This window comes from Dendrobates tinctorius, unplaced genomic scaffold (genome assembly GCF_039654945.1).
Source record: "Dendrobates tinctorius isolate UK_male_01 unplaced genomic scaffold, ASM3965494v1 ptg000250l, whole genome shotgun sequence".
NCBI classification, from domain to species: domain Eukaryota; kingdom Metazoa; phylum Chordata; class Amphibia; order Anura; family Dendrobatidae; genus Dendrobates; species Dendrobates tinctorius.
Genome location: NW_027361917.1, coordinates 16,177,540 through 16,199,593, shown reverse-complemented (window position 1 = coordinate 16,199,593; position 22,054 = coordinate 16,177,540). Strand labels below are relative to the sequence as shown.

The following is a 22,054-nucleotide window of genomic DNA, read 5'->3' as shown; positions in this document are numbered from 1 at the left end:
CATTAGGCCGGCCCAGATTGCTAGCCGGTCCTTTAATCCTCGTCCGCCTGGTCCTGGACATACTCCGCCCCCTGAGCCTATGCAGGTAGATCGGGTCCGGATGGCTGAGAGACGTCAGAGGGAGAGACGGGAGCAAGGGCTTTGTCTTTACTGTGGAGGGGCATCCCACTTCATCCGCTCTTGTCCTGAGAGACCGGGAAACTCTTCCACCTAGGCCAGGTAAGAGAGGCCTTCCTAGGTGATTATGATTCCTCTCAGGCCCTCACACTTTCCGTTCTTCTGCTTTCAGGGGGGAGGCGTGGGTCAGAGGTGGCCTATGTGGATTCGGGCTCAGCAGGCAACTTCATCCGGCGTGAAGTGGTAGACAAATATCGGATTCCCGTGGTCTCCCTGAAGAACCCTCGGATTATCGCTTCCGTTGATGGCCGACCGTTGTTGGACTCCATCACCACGGTCACAGAAGAGGTAATCTTGCAAGTCGGTGCCCTCCACCGTGAAAAAGTAGCCTTCTATGTGCTGCCCGACTTGTCTCATGCCATTCTCCTCGGTCTCCCGTGGTTACGGACACACCAGCCGGTTCTCAACTGGTCGACCGGGGAGGTCTTGCGCTGGGGAGACCCGTGTCATGGTCGCTGTCTGAACCCCATTCAGCCAGTGGTTCCCCTTCGCCCACCTCAGGATCTCTCTGGGCTTCCTTCCGCCTATTGGGCTTATGCAGACGTTTTCGACAAGAAGGAGTCGGAGGTTCTTCCACCGCATCGAGCCTTCGACTGCCCGATTGAGCTTATCCCCGGTTCTACTCCTCCCAGGGGCAGGATCTACCCGTTGTCCCCTGCAGAATCCGCCGCCATGTCCGAATATGTCACGGAGAACCTTGCCAAGGGATTCATTCGGAAGTCTTCATCTCCTGCCGGCGCCGGGTTCTTTTTCGTTAAAAAGAAAGACGGTTCGCTGCGCCCATGTATCGATTATAGAGGATTGAATAACATCACTATCAAAAACCGGTACCCACTTCCTCTTATCCCGGGAGTTGTTTGACCGTCTCAGGGGGGCACGCATCTTCTCCAAACTGGATCTCAGGGGGGCATACAACCTCATCCGCATCCGTGCCGGCGATGAATGGAAGACCGCCTTTAACACCCGTGACGGTCATTATGAGTACTTGGTGATGCCATTCGGTCTGTGCAATGCCCCGGCGGTGTTCCAGGAGTTCGTCAATGAAATCTTCCGAGACCTCCTGTACTCCTGTGTCGTAGTCTACCTGGATGACATTCTGGTCTTCTCCCCCGATCTTCCATCCCACAGGAGGACTGTCCGCCTTGTTCTTCGGCGTCTTCGAGAGAATCGTCTATATGCCAAGATGGAGAAGTGCCTGTTCGAACAGACCTCCCTGCCTTTTCTGGGCTACATCATCTCCGATGCCGGGCTTCAGATGGATCCCGAGAAACTCTCCGCCATTCTCAAGTGGCCTCGCCCCGCTGGCTTAAGAGCTATTCAACGTTTCTTGGGCTTCGCGAACTACTATCGGCAGTTCATTCCGCACTTCTCCTCGCTCTCCAGGCCGATCTCGGCCCTTACCCGAAAGGGGATCTCTGCCAACTCCTGGACACCTGAAGCCGAAGAGGCCTTCCAGTTGCTAAAACAAGCTTTTTCCACAGCTCCCGTATTGATCCGTCCTCAGAGCGGCAAGCCTTTCGTGCTGGAGGTGGACGCTTCCTCGACTGGCGCCGGGGCTGTCTTGTCCCAGAGGACCGGTTCGGGCCGCCTACGTCCTTGTGGCTTTTTCTCCAGAGCCTTTTCGCCGGCAGAGTGTAACTATTCGATTGGCGACCGTGAGCTTCTGGCCATGAAGTTGGCATTGGAGGAGTGGCGTCACCTTCTGGAAGGAGCAGTTCACCCTTTTATTGTTTACTCTGACCACAAAAATCTAGCCTACCTCCAGACCGCCCAGAGACTCAATCCTCGACAGGCTAGATGGTCTCTGTTTTTTGCCCGCTTTGATTTCGAGCTGCACTTCCGCCCTGGAGACAAGAACGCTAAAGCCGATGCTCTATCCAGAGTCTTTCAACCAACTGAATCTGGGGAGGAACCTTCCCATGTTATCGAGCCTACGAAGATAATCACAGTGGCTCCGTTGTCTCTGCTTTCTCCACCTCCGGGCAAGACTCTCGTACCAGAGGACGTTAAGAGGAGAGTTCTTCTGTGGGGGCATTCCTCCAAACTGGCTGGTCATGCCGGAATTGGGAAGACCCTGGCCCTCATAACGCGGTATTATTGGTGGCCCACTCTCCGTCAAGATGTGGCAGACTTTGTCGCCTCCTGTTCCTCCTGTGCTAGGAATAAGACACCCCGTCGTTCTCCATTTGGCCTGCTGCTTCCCCTGCCGGTACCGAAGTCGCCTTGGGAGAATATCGCCATGGACTTTATCACGGATCTGCCCCGTTCGTCTGGCTGTACGGTGATTCTTGTGGTAGTGGACCGCTTTTCTAAAATGGCGCATTTCATTCCGCTAAGCGGCCTCCCTTCCGCACCCGGATTAGCCAAGATCTTCGTCCATCAGATTTTCAGACTACATGGTCTACCTGAACGAATTGTCTCTGATCGTGGGGTACAGTTTACGGCAAAATTTTGGAGAGCACTTTGCAAACTTCTGGATATTTCCTTGGATTTTTCTTCTGCCTATCATCCACAAACCAATGGGCAAGCGGAACGAACTAACCAGATCCTGACTGCATACCTTCGGCATTTTTCCAACGGCCACCAGGATAATTGGGCTGATCTGCTTCCTTGGGCGGAATTCGCCTACAACAATCATGCCGGCGAATCCTCTACTAAATCGCCCTTTTTTGTGGTATTCGGCAAACACCCTAACATACCTCTTCCTGTCGCTCCAACCTCTGAAGTACCGGCAGCCAACTCCTTGTTCCAGGAATTCTCTGAAATCTGGTCCGAGACCAACTCCACTCTCAAAAGGGCCAGTGAGCGAATGAAGAACCACGCAGACAAGAGGAGGCTGGACCCTCCACCGTTTCACATTGGGGATAAGGTCTGGCTCTCATCCAAGTACATTCGACTGAAACTACCCTCTTATAAGCTGGGCCCCCGGTACATAGGTCCTTTTGAGGTCCTGGATCGAGTCAATGAAGTCGCCTACAAATTGAGGTTGCCTTCTTCGCTCCGTATCCCGAACACCTTCCACGTCTCCCTCCTGAAACCTGTGGTCCTGAATCAATTCCATCCTTCACCCACTCCAGCTCCTCAGCCTGTGGGCTCGGATGATACTTTCGAAGTGAGGGATATTCTCGCCATGAGGAGAGTTAGAGGGAGGACCTTTTTCCTTGTTGACTGGGAGGGGTTTGGTCCTGAGGAGAGATCCTGGGAGCCCCGGGAGAACATCAACGCCCCCCACATTCTCAGGAAATTTTTTGCCAACCGCAGCGGGGGGCGGCTTAAGGGGGGGGGGTACTGTCATGGTCCCCGATCCCCCTGTCACGCTCCCAGCCCTTCGCCCCCGTGCGTGCAGCGATACTCACCTCGTCCGGCAGCCGCGCTCCCTCCAGCAGCCTCGCTCCCTCCAGCCCCGGCGTCGGCCTCTCCCTTCCTCCGGCCCACGGCTGGTGACGTCACCTCGGATCCCGCGTATGCGCAGTAGGTCGCGGCCGGTCCTCCGCCGCTAAGCTGGGTTCCGGCGGTGCTCTGCCCCAATTGCACCGCCGGACCAATGGGGGCTCAGCAGCAGCCATATCAGGCCGCCCTCCCTTAGTGGAGGCGCCTGACCGTGGTTGTTTCCTTCTGCGCCTCAGGCCCTGTGTACTCCGCTGGAATCCGGCTCGCTGCCTAACCTCTGTGCTTGCTTCCAGCCCTGCTCCAGTCCTGTGTCCGTGCCCGTACCTGTCCTGTCTCCGCGCCCGTTCCAGTCCTGTCTCCGCGCCTGTTCCAGTCCTGTCTCCGAGCCTGTTCCAGTCCTGTCTCCGAGCCTGTTCCAGTCCTGTCTCCGAGCCTGTTCCAGTCCCGTGTCCGTGCCTGTTCCAGTCCTGTGTCCGTGCCTGTTCCAGTCCTGTCTCCGTGCCTGCTCCAGTCCTGTCTCCGTGCCTGTTCCAGTCCAGTGTCCGTGCCAGCTCCAGTCCTGTGTCCGTGCCAGCTCCAGTCCTGTGTCCTTGCCTGTTCAAGTCCTGTCTCCGTGCCTGCTCCAGTCCAGTGTCCGTGCCTGTTCCAGTCCAGTGTCCGTGCCTGTTCCAGTCCAGTGTCCGTGCCAGCTCCAGTCCTGTGTCCGTGCCAGCTCCAGTCCTGTGTCCGTGCCTGCTCCAGTCCGGTAACCGTGCCTGTTCAAGTCCTGTGTCTGTTCCTGCTCACGCCCTGTGCACCATTCCGAGCCGCCCCTCTTGGTTCCGGCTGCCGTGGCATTCGAGTCTCTGGTCTTGCGCCTAACGATCCCTGTATAGGGGTCGGTCACACCAGGTTGCTCGTCCGGAGTCCCTCGGTGCCACGGTCCAGAGGGTCCACTCCAGGGTATTCCTCCTCACAGTCTGTGGCGCTAACACATTGGTCTGAGAGCAATCCGATATTGTGTCGGATCACACTCAGACCAAAAATATAGTCATGTACATGAGCCTTTTGAAGAGGCTAGCTATATCTATAATTCAGTGATCACAAGTTGCCACAATGCTGCAACTCCCACAGATCAGCTGTGGGTCAATACAGTATGTTTGAAGTGCCCTGCAGCAACAGCCAAGGGGAACTGAACCATTAAACCTTTCCCATTGACATCTATAAACATGCTGCATTCCTCAGAGGTAGGTGCTCTTCTCTGACTAATGGATGAAGAGTACTGGATGGGAGACTGCGCTCTATTACTTTATCCTTTGTTACAGAATATAAGAAAATTATTTTTCTAAACTAGTCAAGAAATGTAAAAGGGTTTCCAGCAGTTAAAACCATTTTTTTAAAACCAAATGTTTTTTATTGAAGATTTTCAAATTTAAGGACAATTACAGACAAAAGGGAACCAGACCCCACCTCCCGTACCCTACTCCCAACACAGTATAACAAATCATATTAAAGTGCAAAAGATAGACCACAGTTCGGTAAAGGAGAAAATACTATACTACGCTGATTATCATTCACTTGTTGAAACAGAGCTTAAAGAAGTTGTTCACTACTTGGACAACTTCTTCTTATATCCCTCGCTTAGCACCCATAAAATAATAAAGCATTTACTCATCTCCCAGGCTGGCGCCATTCTTGGGGTTTCGTCACTCGGTCTCCTGTGGCTTCCATGCTGTTGTTGTGACACTGTCCCCGCCTTATGTCGAATTGAGCGTAAAGAAGCAGCCCAAGATCAGCTGCAGCCTTGACTTCCTCTTCATGTTTAATTTGTCCGAAGGCAGAGACAGTGACGGCAGCGCTCATTGGGCACCGGGGTCAAGTGTCACAACAACCACATTGGAGCCCCCGGGAGAGCGAGTGCCGACACCGTTCTCACGGTGTAGGCACGGGAGATGAGAATAGTCTTTACTATTTTATGAGGCCCAAACAATTTGATCAAGAAGGGGTTTTCCTAGTAGTGGACAACCCCTTAAAGTGTTGTATTAAGTTTACCTATCCACAGAATAGGGGATAATGCTCCGATTGCTGGGGGACAACCACTGGGAACCCCATTGATCCTGAGAAGAGGGTTTTGTAGGGCCTTGTCTAAAGAGAGCAAAAGTCAAGCTTGTGCACCTCCACTCCATTTAGTCTTAATGGAAGTGAAAAAAGAGATGAGTGTAGCACTTTTATCTCCTGCACACCTATTGCAAATGGATGGAGTGCAGGTGCTCATGCTCAACCTCAGGTTTATAAAATAATAAAGCTTATACTCATCTTCCATGCTGGTGCCGTTCCAGTGGTGTCAGCACTTGGGCAGGGCTGTGGAGTTGGAGTCGTGGAGTCAGAGTTAGTTTTGGTTGGAGTCGGAGTCGGAGTCGGTAGAAATGTACCGACTCCGACTCCAGCTTTAAAAAAAATGTATTAATATTTCATAATTGAACTTTCATATGAATTTTATAAATGTTACTCAAATATATATGTTCTATCAAACTATGAACAACAGTGATAAGCAGTTCTGCTGGAGATAGAGACATTTCTTACTTCTTGTGTGTCACTGTTCTCCACTGCCCTTATCTAATCTTATACTTGGTTAACCTCATGCTGCCCCCAACCCCCCTACTTACAATGTATGAAACTGAAAGTGAAAATGTGTTGCAAATTCTTAGTAGTAAAGCTCCTCCTCTAGACTAGATCATACTAGGTGTGCGTCTTCCAAGCATCTCACAGCTGCCTGCTACTCAGAAGAGGAAGACTGTAAGAAGTATTATCCTTTCAACAAACTTTGCATCAGTTAACTGTGAGTACATGAGGAATAATAACAGTATTACTGACCACTATATCAGTTGTACGACCTGGCAATAATTTTGTACAATTGTTTTTAGGAAAAACAATTGTCATTTGGATTGTGAATGCAGAATTAAAAACCTGAGAATGTCAAAGAAGCATCACATTAAATCAGCTGTATTTGAACATTTCACCATCACTCAAGATAGAAAACATTATGTCTGTCAGTGTATGACAAATGATCCAGACGAAAACAAATGCTGTGAAGCCAAGATGAGTGCATATTCAGGCAACGATAAAAATGCTCCTACCAGAGCTTCTAATCTAAAGAGACATTTACAGCGCTTTCATCCAGAAGTACTGAAAGCAGTGGATGAGAAAGACTGCATCCAAACCAATGAACCAGTGCCCAGCTCTTCCAGCCAAACAAAGGAGCAGAGAACTTTGCAGCCATCAGTTGCAAGATATTTTGTCAGTGACAAAGTTACTGTGACAATGACAGTAGATACATTTAAAAAACAGATCATAGAGCTTGTTGTAAAGGATAGTGTGCCTATTTCATTATTTTCACGACCAGCTTTTATGTGTCTGAATGGGGAAATGGCCCGCAAGCTTGGTGTTTCTCTGGAGAGAGAGAGTATTAGAAAATTAGTAATCGAAGAAGCTTTTAAACAAAAGGAAGAACTTAAAAAACCTCTCAAGGGACGCTTTCTGTTTCTTAAAATGGATGCCTGCACACGTCACAGAGTGAACTATTTTGCCATCAATGTCCGATTTGTTTGTGACAAAAATGAAATAGTTACCAAGACATTGGCAGTAAAAGACACCAAAGCTCATCACACCAGTGAGTTTCTCCAGGTCTTGGTGGAAAAGGTTCTGCAAGACTATGAACTTAAAAAAGAGCAAGTTCTTTCTGTCGTAACTGACAATGCTTCAAATATGATAAGTACTATTAAGCTAATGAATGAGAGTAATGATGGTGACCAGCAGCTAGAACAACATTCTGGGTCCACAGACACAGAAATGTTTGAAATAGAGGAACACAGTATTGTAACTGAGGAGCAAACTGAAGTTGCTTCAGATGAACAGCAACATGATAGTTTAGATGATCTTGTTGAAACTGTGTCAATATGTTCTTTCATTCATCACATGCGCTGTGTTGTGCATACGCTACAGCTGGCTATAAGAGACAGTCTGCAAGAAGGACATGCTGCTGCACTGATTGGCAAGGTGAGAAAATTGGCTACTGTTGCCAGAACCCCTAAAGTTGACTCAATTTTGAAGAGACGTGCTGGAAAAGGGGCAATTATTGATCAAGCCACACGATGGGGCAGTACTTACTTAATGATTCAGCGCTTGGTTGAACTGAAAACCTTTCCTGTAGACATGGCTAACCCTCAACTGACGCTAAATGAAAGTCAGTGGAATCAGGTGACTGAGCTGGAAAAATTGCTAGAGCACCCATTTACAGTGACTAAAAAATTACAAGCAGAGGACTTAACTCCAGGTATTTTCTTAAAGGAGTGGAAGAACCTGATGTTTCGCCTGTCCCAAAGAGGAGGGCTAATTGCAAGTGGCATTGCTACATCAATGAAACGGAGAGAGGAGCTACTATTACAAAATAACATTCTTTTGGCAGCTGTTTATGTAGACCCAATGCATCGGATTCTTCTAGATGATCAACAGCTAAGTAAAGGAAAAGAAGCTCTGTTTGAAATAGAAGTAAGGATGAAAGGGTTGCAGAACAGTCAGGAGGAACAAGAAGAATTTGGTCGTCCTGCCACATCTTCACCCTCATCATCAACTGATGAAGAATTTAATTTCGAAAAATATTTGGATCACAAGGACCGTACAAAGCGTTCCCGCATAGAAGAAGAGTCATCCCCATCAAGGAACACAGCCAGTACATTTCAGCAGAATTTTTCATGTGCACTAAAAGAAATTGAGAAATTTGACCGTTCATCAAAAATAACAGTGCAACAAGCGATTCCTCTGTATCCTGACATTGTCAGAGATGTTGCCCGAGTGGTTACTGCTTTGCCACCAACACAAGTTAGTGTGGAGAGGTTGTTCTCTGCTCTCAAAGTAATTAGATCAGATTTGAGGGCATCCATGAAGGAGGATCTGACAGAGGCAATACTTTTTCTGAGGACAAATTTATAGATTTCTTCTTAACTGCATAAAAGTGTTTATTGCATATTTACTTACAGTTTAGAAAAGTTTATAAAAGTTATTTGCTATATTCTAATTGTATTCTAATAAATGTAGTTTTTGCTCTAAGTGGTCTGATTACTTACCGTATATGATGGTGAGAAACTGAATAAGCACGATGTTTAATATTTTACAATAGTAAAATTGTTGTTATGAATTGGCCATTTATGAAGGAGTCGGAGTCGGAGCCTGATAAAATCCAGGAGTCGGAGTCGCAACTGTGGCTTACCGACTCCACAGCCCTGCACTTGGGTCTCCCGGGACTCCCGTGCTGTTAGTGTGACATTGTCTCCGCCTCTTGTTGAATTGGGTAGGAAGAGGAAGTCCGAGATCAGCTGCAGCCCGTACTTCCTCTTCATATTCGATTTGTCCAAAGTAGGGGACAGTGACGCCAGCACTGATTGGTCACCAGGCACCATGTGTCATACAACCGCACGGGAGCCCGGGGAGAGCGAGTGCCGACACCGTAGGAATGGTGCTGGCACGGGAGGTGAGTATAGGCTTTAATATTTTATGGGGGTGAATCATTTTGGTCAAAAAGGGGTTGTCCACTACTAGGACCTTTAAATACAGATGCACAGATATGCTGGAAGAAGTGTCGCTAAGAAATATAATGTATCTGGAATTGATGTACTATAAAGGCCTAGTATTTCAAAAAAGACCTAAACGGTATCTCTGTAACCCTCTTGGTGCAAACCCTGATCCATCAATCCATGGGGCCTAAAGCTTTTGTCATGTTGATGGATTCGATCCCTTGAGTTTGTGTTCTGTGGTCGGCTTCTCTTTCTGCCAAGCCACAGGACACACATCTTTATTCTTGGTGTTTTGGATCTGGTTTTATAGTTGCAGTCTGCTTAGCTTAAAACAGGCGTTTTAATTTGTGTGCCTATCAACTTTTGGGTGGAGATTTAGGGTCTGTCTACCTGCTGGCGCTTCCTGCTGGTGATAAATTCATTTAGATGTTATGACACTCTACTGATGTTAGGAGTCAGTTTTTGAGAATCCAGCTAAGGGTTTTCGCTTTGCTGTTTCTTTGCTATACTTTGCACCTATCTTCTGTTTATCATTAGGACATATGCAGTATATTGGTTAACAGTACGTGCTTTACTGTTTGTTTGGTATTTCATTATTTATTTCACTCACTCTGGGATCTTTCCTTTGTGCAGCACACTTCTCTGCTTGTAGGTAATTGACACTCTGCACTTCCCTCTGGTTCTTTAGGAAGAACGTGAAGCAACTCGTCGGTCTATTAGGCAGGTTAGGCCAGAGTTGCCATCTCCTAGTCTATGTTTAGGTCTATATCTGAACCCGCAGGCACCACTAGGGACTGCAAAGTCAGGAGAACTAGTCTGTAAAAGAACCAGCAGGGTCAGTTACAGTTTTTAGTGTATAACCTATTTTCCCAAGTGAGTTGCTACATAAGCATAGCTATACTAGTAGTTGTTTAGGAGCATTCAGGGTGAGCCGCCCGTGAGTGGTGGCGTCATTGCGATATTTAGGTTGCCATGCTCCATGGTCAGGTTGGGACTTTTACTAGTCTGAACAGGGATCTGTCAGGTTCAGAGATTTCTTCCCCTGGTTTGTATAGTACCTGTGTGTTTTTGCAACTTTCAAATGTTGTAATAATATTCCTTTTTAAATACATACCCCTTTCCAAATTCAATAACCAACTGATTTTTATTTATAAGATTCGGAATATTAGGGACCTGATCCGTTATCCAATATTCAGCTATTAATTTCCTGGCTATGAACAACATACGGAACACAGTCGTCTTACCATATTCATCAGTGGTCCAGTCCTCAACATGCCCCAGGATAAACACAAAAGGAGTAGGAACTATGTGAAATCAATGAACTCTATTTACAATTTCCAGGACCTTTTTACAGAAAGGTTCTAGAACAGGACAAGATCACATTATATGAAGTAAGCCTGCAGAGTTTATTTTACATCTAGTGCAAATAGGATTTGACCTGAGACCTAAGTCGAATAAGAACAGTTAAGCAAAGTAGAGATTCCATGAATTATCATATTCTTAGGTATGTGGCCCTCCAGGATAAGTCCCTCTGCCTGATATGCATGTCTAAACTGAATGAATTTATAAAATTTGGGGTAGGTATCCCTAACTCAGTTTGTAGCTAATAAAATTGATTGATCGGGAAACCTACGAAACATGGATTTTTGTGAGTACTCACCGTAAAATCCTTTTCTCCGAGACGCTCATTGGGGGACACAGAGACTGTGGGTGTGTGCTTCTGCCGTCTGGAGGCTGACACTAAGTATACAAAAAAAGAGTTAGCTCCTCCTCCGCCACATACACCCTCGCCCCCAGACCGGGCGTAACTCAGTTTAGTGCATAAGCAGTAGGAGAACGCGCCTTAAACTCAGGCAAGAAATTATACGTCTGAAAAAGGGACCACCCTGATCCTTACATAAGGATTTGTATAATTCAAAATAAACAGATGCCAACTGGCTAATAGGGTGGGTGCTGTGTCCCCCAATGAGCGTCTCGGAGAAAAGGATTTTACGGTGAGTACTCACAAAAATCCATGTTTCTCCTTCGTCTCATTGGGGGACACAGAGACTGTGGGACGTTCTAAAGCAGTCCCTGGGCGGGATCTTAGCTCACCCAATCCATGCTATTTTGCGCCCCTGATTAGAGGTGCGCAACTGCTGCCTGGAGAATCTTTCTTCCCAGGCTTGCATCCGAGGATGCCTGGGTATGTACGTTATAATGTTTGACAAACGTATGCAAACTGGACCAGGTAGCTGCTTTGCACACCTGTTCCGCTGAAGCCTGGTGTCGCAGTGCCCATGAGGCACCCACTGCTCGAGCCGAGTGTGCCTTGATCCCTGCCGGAACCGGCGTGCCACTGATTTGATATGATTCTTGGACTGTCAGACGAACCCATCTGGCCAAAGTCGCTCTGAACGCAGCGAGTCCCTTCCGCCGCCCTTCTGGAATCACGAATAGAGAGTCTGTCTGGCGGAATGGCGCTGTCCTTGTCACATACCTCCTAAGGGCTCTTAACCAGATCCAGGGTGTGCAATGCCTTTTCTACCCTATGCACCGGTGCCGGGCAAAACGAGGGTAAGACAATGTCTTCGTTGATATGGAATGCAGAGACAACCTTCGGCAAGAAGGGGGGAGCTGGCCTTAAAACTACTTTATCCTTATAAAAAGTCAGGAACCGCGGTTTACAAGATAAAGCCGCCAGTTCCGAAACCCGCCTAATAGATGTTATCGCTACCAGAAAAACGACCTTCCTGGACAGGTAGGGTAAGGAGACTTCTTGTAACGGTTCGAAGGGAGGCTCCTGAAGGGCCCTGAGCACTAAGTTCAGGTCCCATGATTCCATCGGTGCCTTATAGGGGGGTACTAAATGTGCGACCCCTTGCATAAACGTCCTAACCTGCCAGACCGAAGCGACCTTTCGTTGGAAAAGCACCGACAGGGCCGAGACTTGCGTTCTGAGCGAACTCGGAGCCAATCCCGCGTCCAGCCCTGCCTGCAGAAAAGCCAGTACGTTGGGGATCGAAAAAACCAGAGGAGCCACTCCGCGATCCCTACACCAACGGAAAAACACTTCCCAAGTCCGATGATATACCTTCGCCGAGGAAGGCTTTCGGGCACTCACCATCGTGGCCACCACATCGCGCCTGAATCCTGCCTGTGTTAACAGCCAAGATTCAATGGCCACGCCGTCAAACACAGGGCCCCTAAGTTCGGATGGCAGATCGGCCCCTGGGACAGTAAGTCCGGCCGATCTGGGAGACGCCAGGGTACGTCCACCACTAGTTGAATCTGCATACCAGGCCCGCCGAGGCCAGTCTGGGGCCAGCAGAATTGCTGGAACCTTCTCTCTCCTTATCTTTCTGATGACTCTTGGAAGCAGAGGTAGCGGGGGGAACAAGTACGGGAGCCGAAACTGGCTCCACGGAAGCACCAGAGCGTCTGCTGCGATTGCCTGCGGGTCGAGGGATCGAGCGACGAACCTTTGAATCTTGGCGTTCTCTCTGGATGCCATAAGGTCCACGTCTGGTGTCCCCCACCGTTGGCAGATCTGTTGAAAAACCTCGGGGTGCAGGGACCACTCCCCTGCCGCGACCCCCTGTCGGCTGAGAAAATCCGCCGCCCAGTTTTCGATTCCCGGAATGTGCACCGCTGAAATTACCACGTGGTTTTTCTCGGCCCAACGCAGTACCAGCCCGACCTCGCGCATGGCTGCCTGGCTGCGCGTGCCCCCCTGATGGTTCACATACGCTACCGCTGTAGCATTGTCCGACTGAACGCGCACCGGCCGGTTTGTCAGCCAACGCTGAAAATGTTGCAGGGCCAATCGTATTGCCCGTATCTCCAGAATGTTGATCGGGAGAATTACCTCCCGAAAGGACCACCGCCCCTGGGCTGTGTGACTCTGGAAAACTGCTCCCCAACCCTGCAGGCTTGCATCGGTCGTCACCACCAACCACTGTTCCGGGGGAAAGGGTTTCCCCTGAACCAGAGACGAGTCGCGAGTCCACCACCGGAGTGATCGTCGGACCGGTGGAGACAAACTGCACCGATGATTGAGGGAAAGCAGCCTTCGGTCCCATGCTGACAAGAGCGCATGTTGAAGCGGACGGAGATGGAACTGGGCAAACGGGATTGCCTCCATCGCCGCCACCATTCTGCCCAACACACTCATGCCGTACCGGATGGATCTGGAGCCCGGCTGAAGAAGGTTCCGTACCCCCTGTTTGATCCTTTGCGCCTTGTCCTGAGGGAGGATCACCAGCCCCTGGGAGGTGTCGAAAACCATGCCTAGAAATACGATTCTCTGGGCCGGAACCAAGGACGACTTGTTCCGATTGATCAGCCAACCTAGGCGGGCCAGGGTATCCAGAGTGATAACGACATTCTCCTGGCACGCCTGAAACGACGGCCCCTTTACCAAAAGGTCGTCCAGGTAGGGTAGTACCGTTATGCCCCGAGCATGCAGGATGGCCATAACCACCGCCATTATCTTTGTAAAGACTCTGGGGGCAGTGGCCAGACCGAAGGGCAGAGCAACAAATTGGAAATGTCGCCCTCCGATCGCAAAACGCAGGAACCTCTGGTGTGGAGGAAAAATCGGGATGTGTAGATATGCATCCTGCACATCGATCGAGGCCAGGAATTCCCCTGGATCCATGGCTGAAATGACCGAACGGAGGGATTCCATCCGGAATCGCCTGACCCTGATAAATTTGTTCAGGATCTTTAAATCCAGTACTGGCCTTACTGTCCCGTCCTTTTTGGGGACTGAAAACAGGTTGGAGTAAAAACCTTGCGTCTCTTCGCTTTTCGGCACTGGGACAATGACCCCGTTGCGCTGTAGCGTCATTATAGCCTGCAACAGACCTTCCGCCTGCGATTCTGTTCCGGAAAGCCGGGAACGGAAGAAACGCCGTGGCGGGAGTCCGACAAACTCTATCTTGTACCCGGACGATATCAGTTCTGCCACCCAAGCGTCGCGTGCCACTGCGACCCAAACGTGGCTGAACCTTAGTAGGCGTCCGCCCACTCTGTCGTCCGTAGGTACGAAGTGCCTCGAGTCATTTTGCTGGAGGCTTTTGTGATCTGGCCCCCCTCGCTCTGGGCAAACGGCCTCGGCCTCTACCCAGCGGATTGGCCCTGTAAGAAACTTGCCTTTCCCTAATCTGACCATCATTTGCGGAGGTGGATGCCCTGGTCGAAGTCCACCTCCAGGAGCTACGAAAGGGCCGAAAACGCCTCTGCGTCTGCCTGAATGCCGGCCAACTCTTCTGCTGCGGTAGAAAACTACTCTTCCCCCCTGTGGCTTCTGAGATAAGCTTATCAAGCTTTTCACCGAACAACCGATTGCCTTGAAAAGGCAATGAGGTCAAGGATTTTTTAGAGATAGAATCCGCTTTCCATAATCTCAGCCATAATGCTCGCCTTACGGCGATCGCATTTGCTGCTGCCACAGCAGAACACTCGGCCGCATCCAGAGCGGCGCCGACGAGATAATCACTCGCTCCTGATATCTGATTTGTCACCTCCAAGATTTCCGCGGGCAGATCCCTGTCTTGGAGGGCCCTATGCAGAGTGTCTGCCCATGAAACCATGGCCTTAACCACCCAGGTAGCCGCAAAGGAGGGGGACAGAGCCGACCCTGCTGCTTCATACACTGAGCGGGCAAGCCCCTCTATGAGGCGATCAGTTGGGTCCTTAATAGAAGAACCGCTGGGTATCGACAATAGCGATCTTGATGCTAAACGTGACACCGGTGGGTCCACTACTGGCGACTCCACCCACCCTTTATGGAGTTCAGGAGGAAACGGATACTTTGCTTGCAGCGCCTTTTGCATTGCAAAGCGCTTATCCGGGTGTTCCCTATGTTTCTGGACTAGCTCCTTGAACTCCGGATGTGTGGCAAACCTTCTATGCGGACGCCTGGTTTTCTTGAAGGAGACCTTGTGACCTGAGGCCGTGGACACATCATCCTCGATCTCTAAAGTCTGGTTGACCGCCTCAATGAGGCTGTCCACCGAGTCCTGGTATCCTAGGCTTTCTGGATTCCAGGCTTCCTCCTCCTCCTCCTCGCCCTCGTCCTGATCGCTTCCTGAGCTTGGCGACAGGGAACGAGATGCCCTAAAAATCGCCGCCGACTCCCCAGAGGGCCCGGCCGACGGAGAACGAGCTCTCTTACCATGAGCTTGTCTGGTGCTGGAGCGGCCCCTAACGGACGAAGGGTCCTGAGACGTGGACGAGCTGTCTTCCGCTGGCAGACCACCATCCTTGATCCTGCCCGGGCCCCGAAGGGACTCAATTGCCTTCGTAAGGGACATCATAGAATGCGATAAAGACACTGCCCATTCTGGGGGGTCCTGACCCCTGGGCTCTGCAACAATGGGGGGCTCCTGGGCTCGCTCCGACTCACAGGCTTCGCAAAATTTACCCGGCTGCGCCTTAGGCAGCCTGACCCCACAGGAAACGCAAACAGCGTATAGGAAAGAGTGAGCTTTCCCTTTGCCAGACATATTGCAGGGTAGGGTAGGAGGAGGAGGGTAACCCCTTCCTTGACAACCAGTGCGGCACTCGAAACGGGGTTGCACTCACCCACCGGTAACGTCCCACCTCTTCCACGGGGTGCTCTGGACGCAGCGAAAACCCTGAGACGTGGACGAGCTGCTTCACGTGCCGTTACTCGCCGGGGGCACTGCGGTGCACTCTGGAGAGAGGCGGCGGGGCTTCCGACCGCACTCCGGCGAGGAAATGCGAGGAGGGGGAGGGGGGCGGGAGCCTCCGGTCACTGTGCGCGCCCGCCGCGCTCCCCGGGCCGCCGGAAGTCAGTGGGCGGGGCTTCCGGCCCCCACCGGAAGCGGCGGGCGGGCCTCGCGCGGAACTCGCAGCCCTCCCCATACAGCAGGGACCGCGGCCGCCGGCGGAGCTTCAGCCGTACTCCGGCGGGGACCTGCGAGGAGGGGGAGGGGGAGGGGGGCGCGCGCTCCCCGGTCACTGCGCGCCCGCCGCGCCCCCCGGGCTGCCGGAAGTCAGTGGGCGGGGCTTCCGGCTACCACCGGAAGGGGCGAGCAGGCCTCGCGCGGCCTTGCGGATCTCCCCATACCGCGGGGACCGCGGCCGCCGGCGGGACTTCTGGCCGCACTCCGCATGTGGCACTACTCGCACCGGGTTCCACCGGGGAGAGAGTCGGGCCCCGTGAGAAAAAGTAACCCCGTCGGGCGGGGGAACAGACAGCCCCGCGGCGCATTCTGGGGGGTCCCGTTCCGGGGGGTGACCCTACAAAAAAAGGTGAGCCTGGCCGCCGGGGGGGCTCTCTTGGGGTGCTCTCAACCCCATCCCTGGGCGGGGAGGGGGAGGCTACTGGGGGTGGATGCTTCGATCCCCTGGCTCACCTGCGCCTCCAACTGCACCCCTGGTGTCACTACCTAGGGGTGGAAGGGGCAACCTGAAATCCCGCGTTGCAGGAGAGGAACAAACGTGGAGTCCGTTGGGGATCGCCCATCGCTCACACGTGCTCGCCCGTTGTAGTTCATGGGGAAATCGAATCCTCTTATCAGGATGCGTTGCCCCTCTTTACAAAACAAAAAAGAAAAATGGTTGTCTGGGGAAAAGTCCCAGATGTGTCCCTCGGTGCGGGAGAGAAAACACGTGGAGGACTACTCACACGTGGTCGCCCGTTGATGATTTGGGGAGATCGGACCCTCTCTATAGGATCCGTCGCCCCTGTCTTATCTTCAAAGAAAGGAAAAAAAACAAAAAAAAAAAAACCTAGCCTGGAGCTCCAGACTGCGTGTGCCTCCATCAGACACTAAGCAAAAAACTGAGTTACGCCCGGTCTGGGGGCGAGGGTGTATGCGGCGGAGGAGGAGCTAACTCTTTTTTTGTATACTTAGTGTCAGCCTCCAGACGGCAGAAGCACACACCCACAGTCTCTGTGTCCCCCAATGAGACGAAGGAGAAAACATGGGACAATCTGTGAATCCCCCTTAAATTTCACCTCCTAAACCTTTCTAGTTGATATAGATAAGAAAGTCAAGAGAGTCAAGAGGTTTCCCAAAGAAAGGTAAACTGAGTGACCCCTTGTAGACCCTGCAATTCTCTAACCTTGCACCAAAGCCATTTCATCAATGATTTATAATCAATGATAGAAGGACATGCAATATGTACTTCTAAAAATCCAGAAACTGTTAGGAAACGCCCGCTCAGTCAATCACTGGATGCAGCAGGGACCCATTTAGGATCTTCAGTGTGCCGAGCTACTGCTAGAAAGTAGAAATTGCAGGGGTCCACCGGGCAGCACCAGAATGATAACCACAACAGGGTCGGTGTTAGGAGCAGGCAAACCAGGCAGCTGCCTAGGACCCCTGCTAATCCAGGGGCCCCCAGCCAGTGGCCGCTATGGGGACCGTAAGAGGGGCCCGGCGCTGCCCTCCCTGCATTGAGCATTCAACTTATCGGCATCATAGATGCCGACACAGTTGAACGCAGTGATGGAGGAGAGAGCATCAGATGACGCTCCCTCTCCCATCACTCAATCTCTGCTTGTGACTCAGGGGGCGCGCAATGATGTCACTCATTGTGTGCCACGCTGTGCCAGCAGTGGAGCTGATGAGACTGGAGCAGAGCCTGGAGCAGCGTTGTGAACAAGGAGGAGAGGTGAGGGGTGTGTGTGTGTTGCATTATACTGTATGTGTGTGTGGGAGGGGGAGGCTGCATTATACTATGTGTGTGTAGCTGCATTATACTGTGTGTGTATGCATGTGTATATATTTGTATGCATTATACTGTGTGTGTTGCACATTATACTGTGTGTGAGGGCTGCATTATACTGTGTGTATGGGGGCTGCGTTATACTGTGTGTGGGGGGTGCATTATATTCTGAGGGGGCTGCATTACACTGTGTGTAGGGAGCTGCATTACACTCTGAGGGGGTTGCATTATAGTCTATGAGGGGGCTACATTATACTGTGTGTGTATGGGCCTGCAGTATACCCTATGCGGGGGTCTGCATTATACCCTGAGGGGGGCTGCAGTATACTCTATCAAGGACCATGGGGAATGCATTATACTATATGAGACCTGCATTATACTGTATCGAGGACTATCAGTCTCCATCATTCTTCTTCAGCCGATGTAAAGAAACTCGGGAACAAGCAACATGCTCATCTAACGGCCTGAACTCAGTGCATGTAAATAAAATTAAATATGTCTGTGTGATGGTGCAATGTTAGCATTTGGGGCCCCACTTTAAACTTTTGCCCAGTGCCCCACTTTGTCTAAAACTGGCCCTGAACGGCACGGAATGGTTTAGATGAATAATGCTTCTTTAATTTTTTTTAAGCCAATGAACAACGCATTTAGGGTTTTTTGAAGGGCTGAATGAACAAAAATCATAATTTTTCTATCTACCTGGGGATTAATAAGGTAGTAAACAATTCATTTTTTAATGTATCTTTGTTAATAAAGTTACTGGCAGTCTTTGCTAGATGAACAAGAAAAGCAGAACATTCAAGGTTTAACTGTGCAACTACTTAGAAAATACAGAGAGCTAATTATAATGCTACTACATACTGGATATTAAAGGCGTGGAGCGGAAACTGTAAATTATCACCCTATATTTTTTACTTTGTAGATATTACATTACCTTTTATAAACATCTTTTCCGGTTCTGGGCTCCAGAACATCTTTTTCTAAGGTCTCCTGAAGTAAATCATCAAACTAGAAGACAAAAGAATCATAGAAATGGTAAAGTCCAACTATCAAATTAGACTACACAAATAGAAGTGGAATCTCCGAAGGAAAAGGTGGTTCTAATCTAAGCCTAACGACACAGTAACCCAAAAGTTGGTATCGATCAGGATGCAACTTTGTAACATACATCCCATACTAATTCTGTCTCTGCGCATTAAAGGGGCTGTCCCATGAACAAAGTACATTTTAATTAAAAGATCTTGGAATAATAATAATTTCCACAATTGGATGTGTCTAAATAAAATGTTCTTGTGCAGAGATAATCTTATAAATGTGCCCCTGCTGTGTGCTGTGTAATGGCTGTGTCTGACCGGACAGGGACATGGTCTGATCACACCACAGCTCCTGGGCAGGGGAGGGAGCAAAAGAGAGTATACAGACAGGACAGCAGGGGATCACAGCTGATTCTGTCTGTGAGGTAAAACATTTCACTGCCTGTTTACAAATAAGCAGCAAATGGAGAGCAATGGGGTCACTGGATTAAATGCCCAGCCGTAGTTTACGAGACCCTGGCAAAAGATGTTGTTTTCAATCTGTTGGTACTAGGAGAAGTTTCTAATTCCTGTCTCTGCTAGAAATATGCAATACCTGATATTTTAACCAAAGGTAATAGCCTCGCTTAATTTCATTGTTTATTTTCCATTGCACACTACAAAGGGAAATGGGGGGAGTAGGTAGGGGGGAATGTTTTTGGGGGTGGAAGAAAGAGGCAGGGCGATGTGGTCAATCTGTCAACCTTTCCATACCAGTGAGTTGTTTTGGTTTTTTTTTTTTGAAAGTTATAAACACAACATTCAAATTGTAAGCCGCGTTCTTAGTTCCAACATCCCAGATTGCTAGGATTTTGGAGTCACTTCATGTCACAGGGGTATGACTAACATGTTGATTCCACGGTCAATTTTTCACGTGTCTAACAAGGTGGAATACCTAAAAGGATTTCAGAAGCTATTGTGTAGGGAACACAAAGGTGTGGTGCGGTGTTCTCATTTTGCTGACACTCCTAGTATCATATGAATTACAATGACTCAATAGTCCTGAACATCCTTTAAAACCTCACACCCCAAAAAAATAATTTATCAATGCATAAGACAATTAGGCAGAGCAGACACTGGTTTCACTTTATTGCATAACTGCCCAGAATTCTTTAATTCATTTTGTAATGCAAATATCTAACATGCTATTTGTGGTTTATCCTGCTTACGAAAGTAAAAATATAGAAAAGGCGAAATGTGTCAGATACACGTGAGGGAGAGAGTAGATTTCAGTTTTCAGACGTAATTCTTTTCTTTAATTACTTAATGGCACTAAACTCCGCTGACGGCGCGGCAGACAATCAGTGAGCTCAGTGGCTCTGCCAGGCTACACGTCCCACTCGGAGTAAGTTGCTAGACTGACTGATTGGCTGTCGCGCTGCTAATGTAACGTTAGCCAATGCTAGGACTCGGGGGTGGTCCTTTGAGAAGGTGAATACCGCGCGGTTTGTGTCTTGTATTTTTTTTTTATACCAAACTTCGCTCAGGAACAAATATTGACTAAAAAGAGACAAGCCCTTAAAGTGCTCTGGGTGTGACGGATCACTTAACTATCCAGTCACCCAAGGTTATTTCACTACCCAGCTTGACTTGTTTAGCTTGACTGGTAGCTCACAAGTGACATTATGCACTAGGCAAGTAAATCAAACAGTGAGCTAGCAATCAAGCTAAAAGCTAAAGATAAGGAAGACGGTAAAAAAACAACGTTGGAAGGAAAGAGCTCCTTGAGTGCTTTTTCAAATCCAAAGCACTTAACACATCATTTGAGCATGAACTATAAAGCCAAATTCTCAGGAATGCAGCAACAGATAGAAGATGTAAAGGTGTTAATGGATTTACATTTCAAATACCTGCACACCCATATATGGAGTTTGAGGGGGAAGTCTCTGACCTTTCCCGGCGCCTGCGCACTGCAATACTTGTCTCTGCCCTCAACAAGGCAGAATCAGTACACCTGCGCAGGAGCGCAACACGAAGCAAGGAAGATGACGACATCGCAAGAAGATGGAATGCGCCGGACCCGGACCTGCGACGCCCATCGGACCGGACCGCCCCTGGGTGAGTATAATAAAACTTGTTTTTCTTATCTTTCAGGTTAGATCAGGGGGCTTATCTACAGCATTCTAGAGTGCTGTAGATAAGCCCTGAAAGTCAGTGGCCGCAGCTCATAGCTCAAAAACGAGGTGACAGGTTCCCTTTAATTATATGGCTACTCTACCAAGCTAAGAAACTCATAGCCTTTCATTAGAGGCGCTCCCTACAATGTTTGAATATGACCCTAAAATTATTATAATGTTAGAATGAAATAGTATGAATACATTTAAAACCTTATGGGTTTGTGGCTCATTACCCTGGATCTAGCCCCTTTAGCTCCTTTATGACCAGAGGTATTTTCAGTTTTGCATTTTCGTTTTTTGCGCCCCTTCTTCTCAGAGCCATAACTTTTTTATTTTTCCGTCAATATGGCCATGTGAAGGCTTGTTTTTTGCAGGACGAGTTGCACTTTTGAACTACATCATTGGGTTTACCATATCATGTAATCAAAAACAGGAAAAAAAATTCCAAGTGCGGTGAAATTGGAAAAAAAGAGCAATCCCACACTTGTTTTTTATTTTGCTTTTTTACTAGGTTCACTAAATGCTAAAACTGACCTGCCATTATGATTCTCCAGGTCATTACGAGTTCATAGACACCAAACATGTCTAGGTTCTTTTTTATCTAAGTGGTGAAAAAAATTCCAAACTTTGTTAAAAAAAAAAAAGGAAAAAAAATTGCGCCATTTTCCGAGACCTGTATTGTCTCCATTTTTCATGATCTTGGGTTGAATGAGGGTTAATTTTTTTTCGCATTGAGTGGACGTTTTTTATGATAGCATTTTGGTGCAGATACGATCTTTTGATCGCCCATTTATTGCATTTTAATGCAATGTCGCGGCAACCAAAAAACAAAAACTTATTTCTGGCATTTTGACTTTTTTCTCGCTACGCCGTTTAGTGATCAGGCTAAACCTTTTTTTTTTTTTTTTTTATAGATCGGGCGATTCTGAATGAGGCAATACCAAATATGTGTATGTTTGATTTTTTTATTGTTTTATTTTGAATGGGGCGAAAGGGGGGTGATTTGAACATTTATATTTTTAAGAACTTTTTTTTCCACATTTGGTATGCTTCAATAGTCTTC

At 48.9% G+C, this 22,054-nt stretch overlaps 1 protein-coding gene across 4 annotated transcripts in view; it reads right to left on the bottom strand.

Annotated features, from left to right (window-relative positions):
- Window positions 1–22,054, bottom strand: part of NPHP1 (nephrocystin 1) — a 133,761-nt gene that overhangs the window by 98,620 nt on the left and 13,087 nt on the right. For all 4 annotated transcript variants that reach the window (XM_073557497.1, XM_073557494.1, XM_073557496.1 and 1 more), the window contains exon 3: window positions 18,736–18,809. In XM_073557497.1, the coding sequence (XP_073413598.1) occupies window positions 18,736–18,809 (74 nt within the window). The remainder of the gene's footprint in view (window positions 1–18,735; window positions 18,810–22,054) is intronic.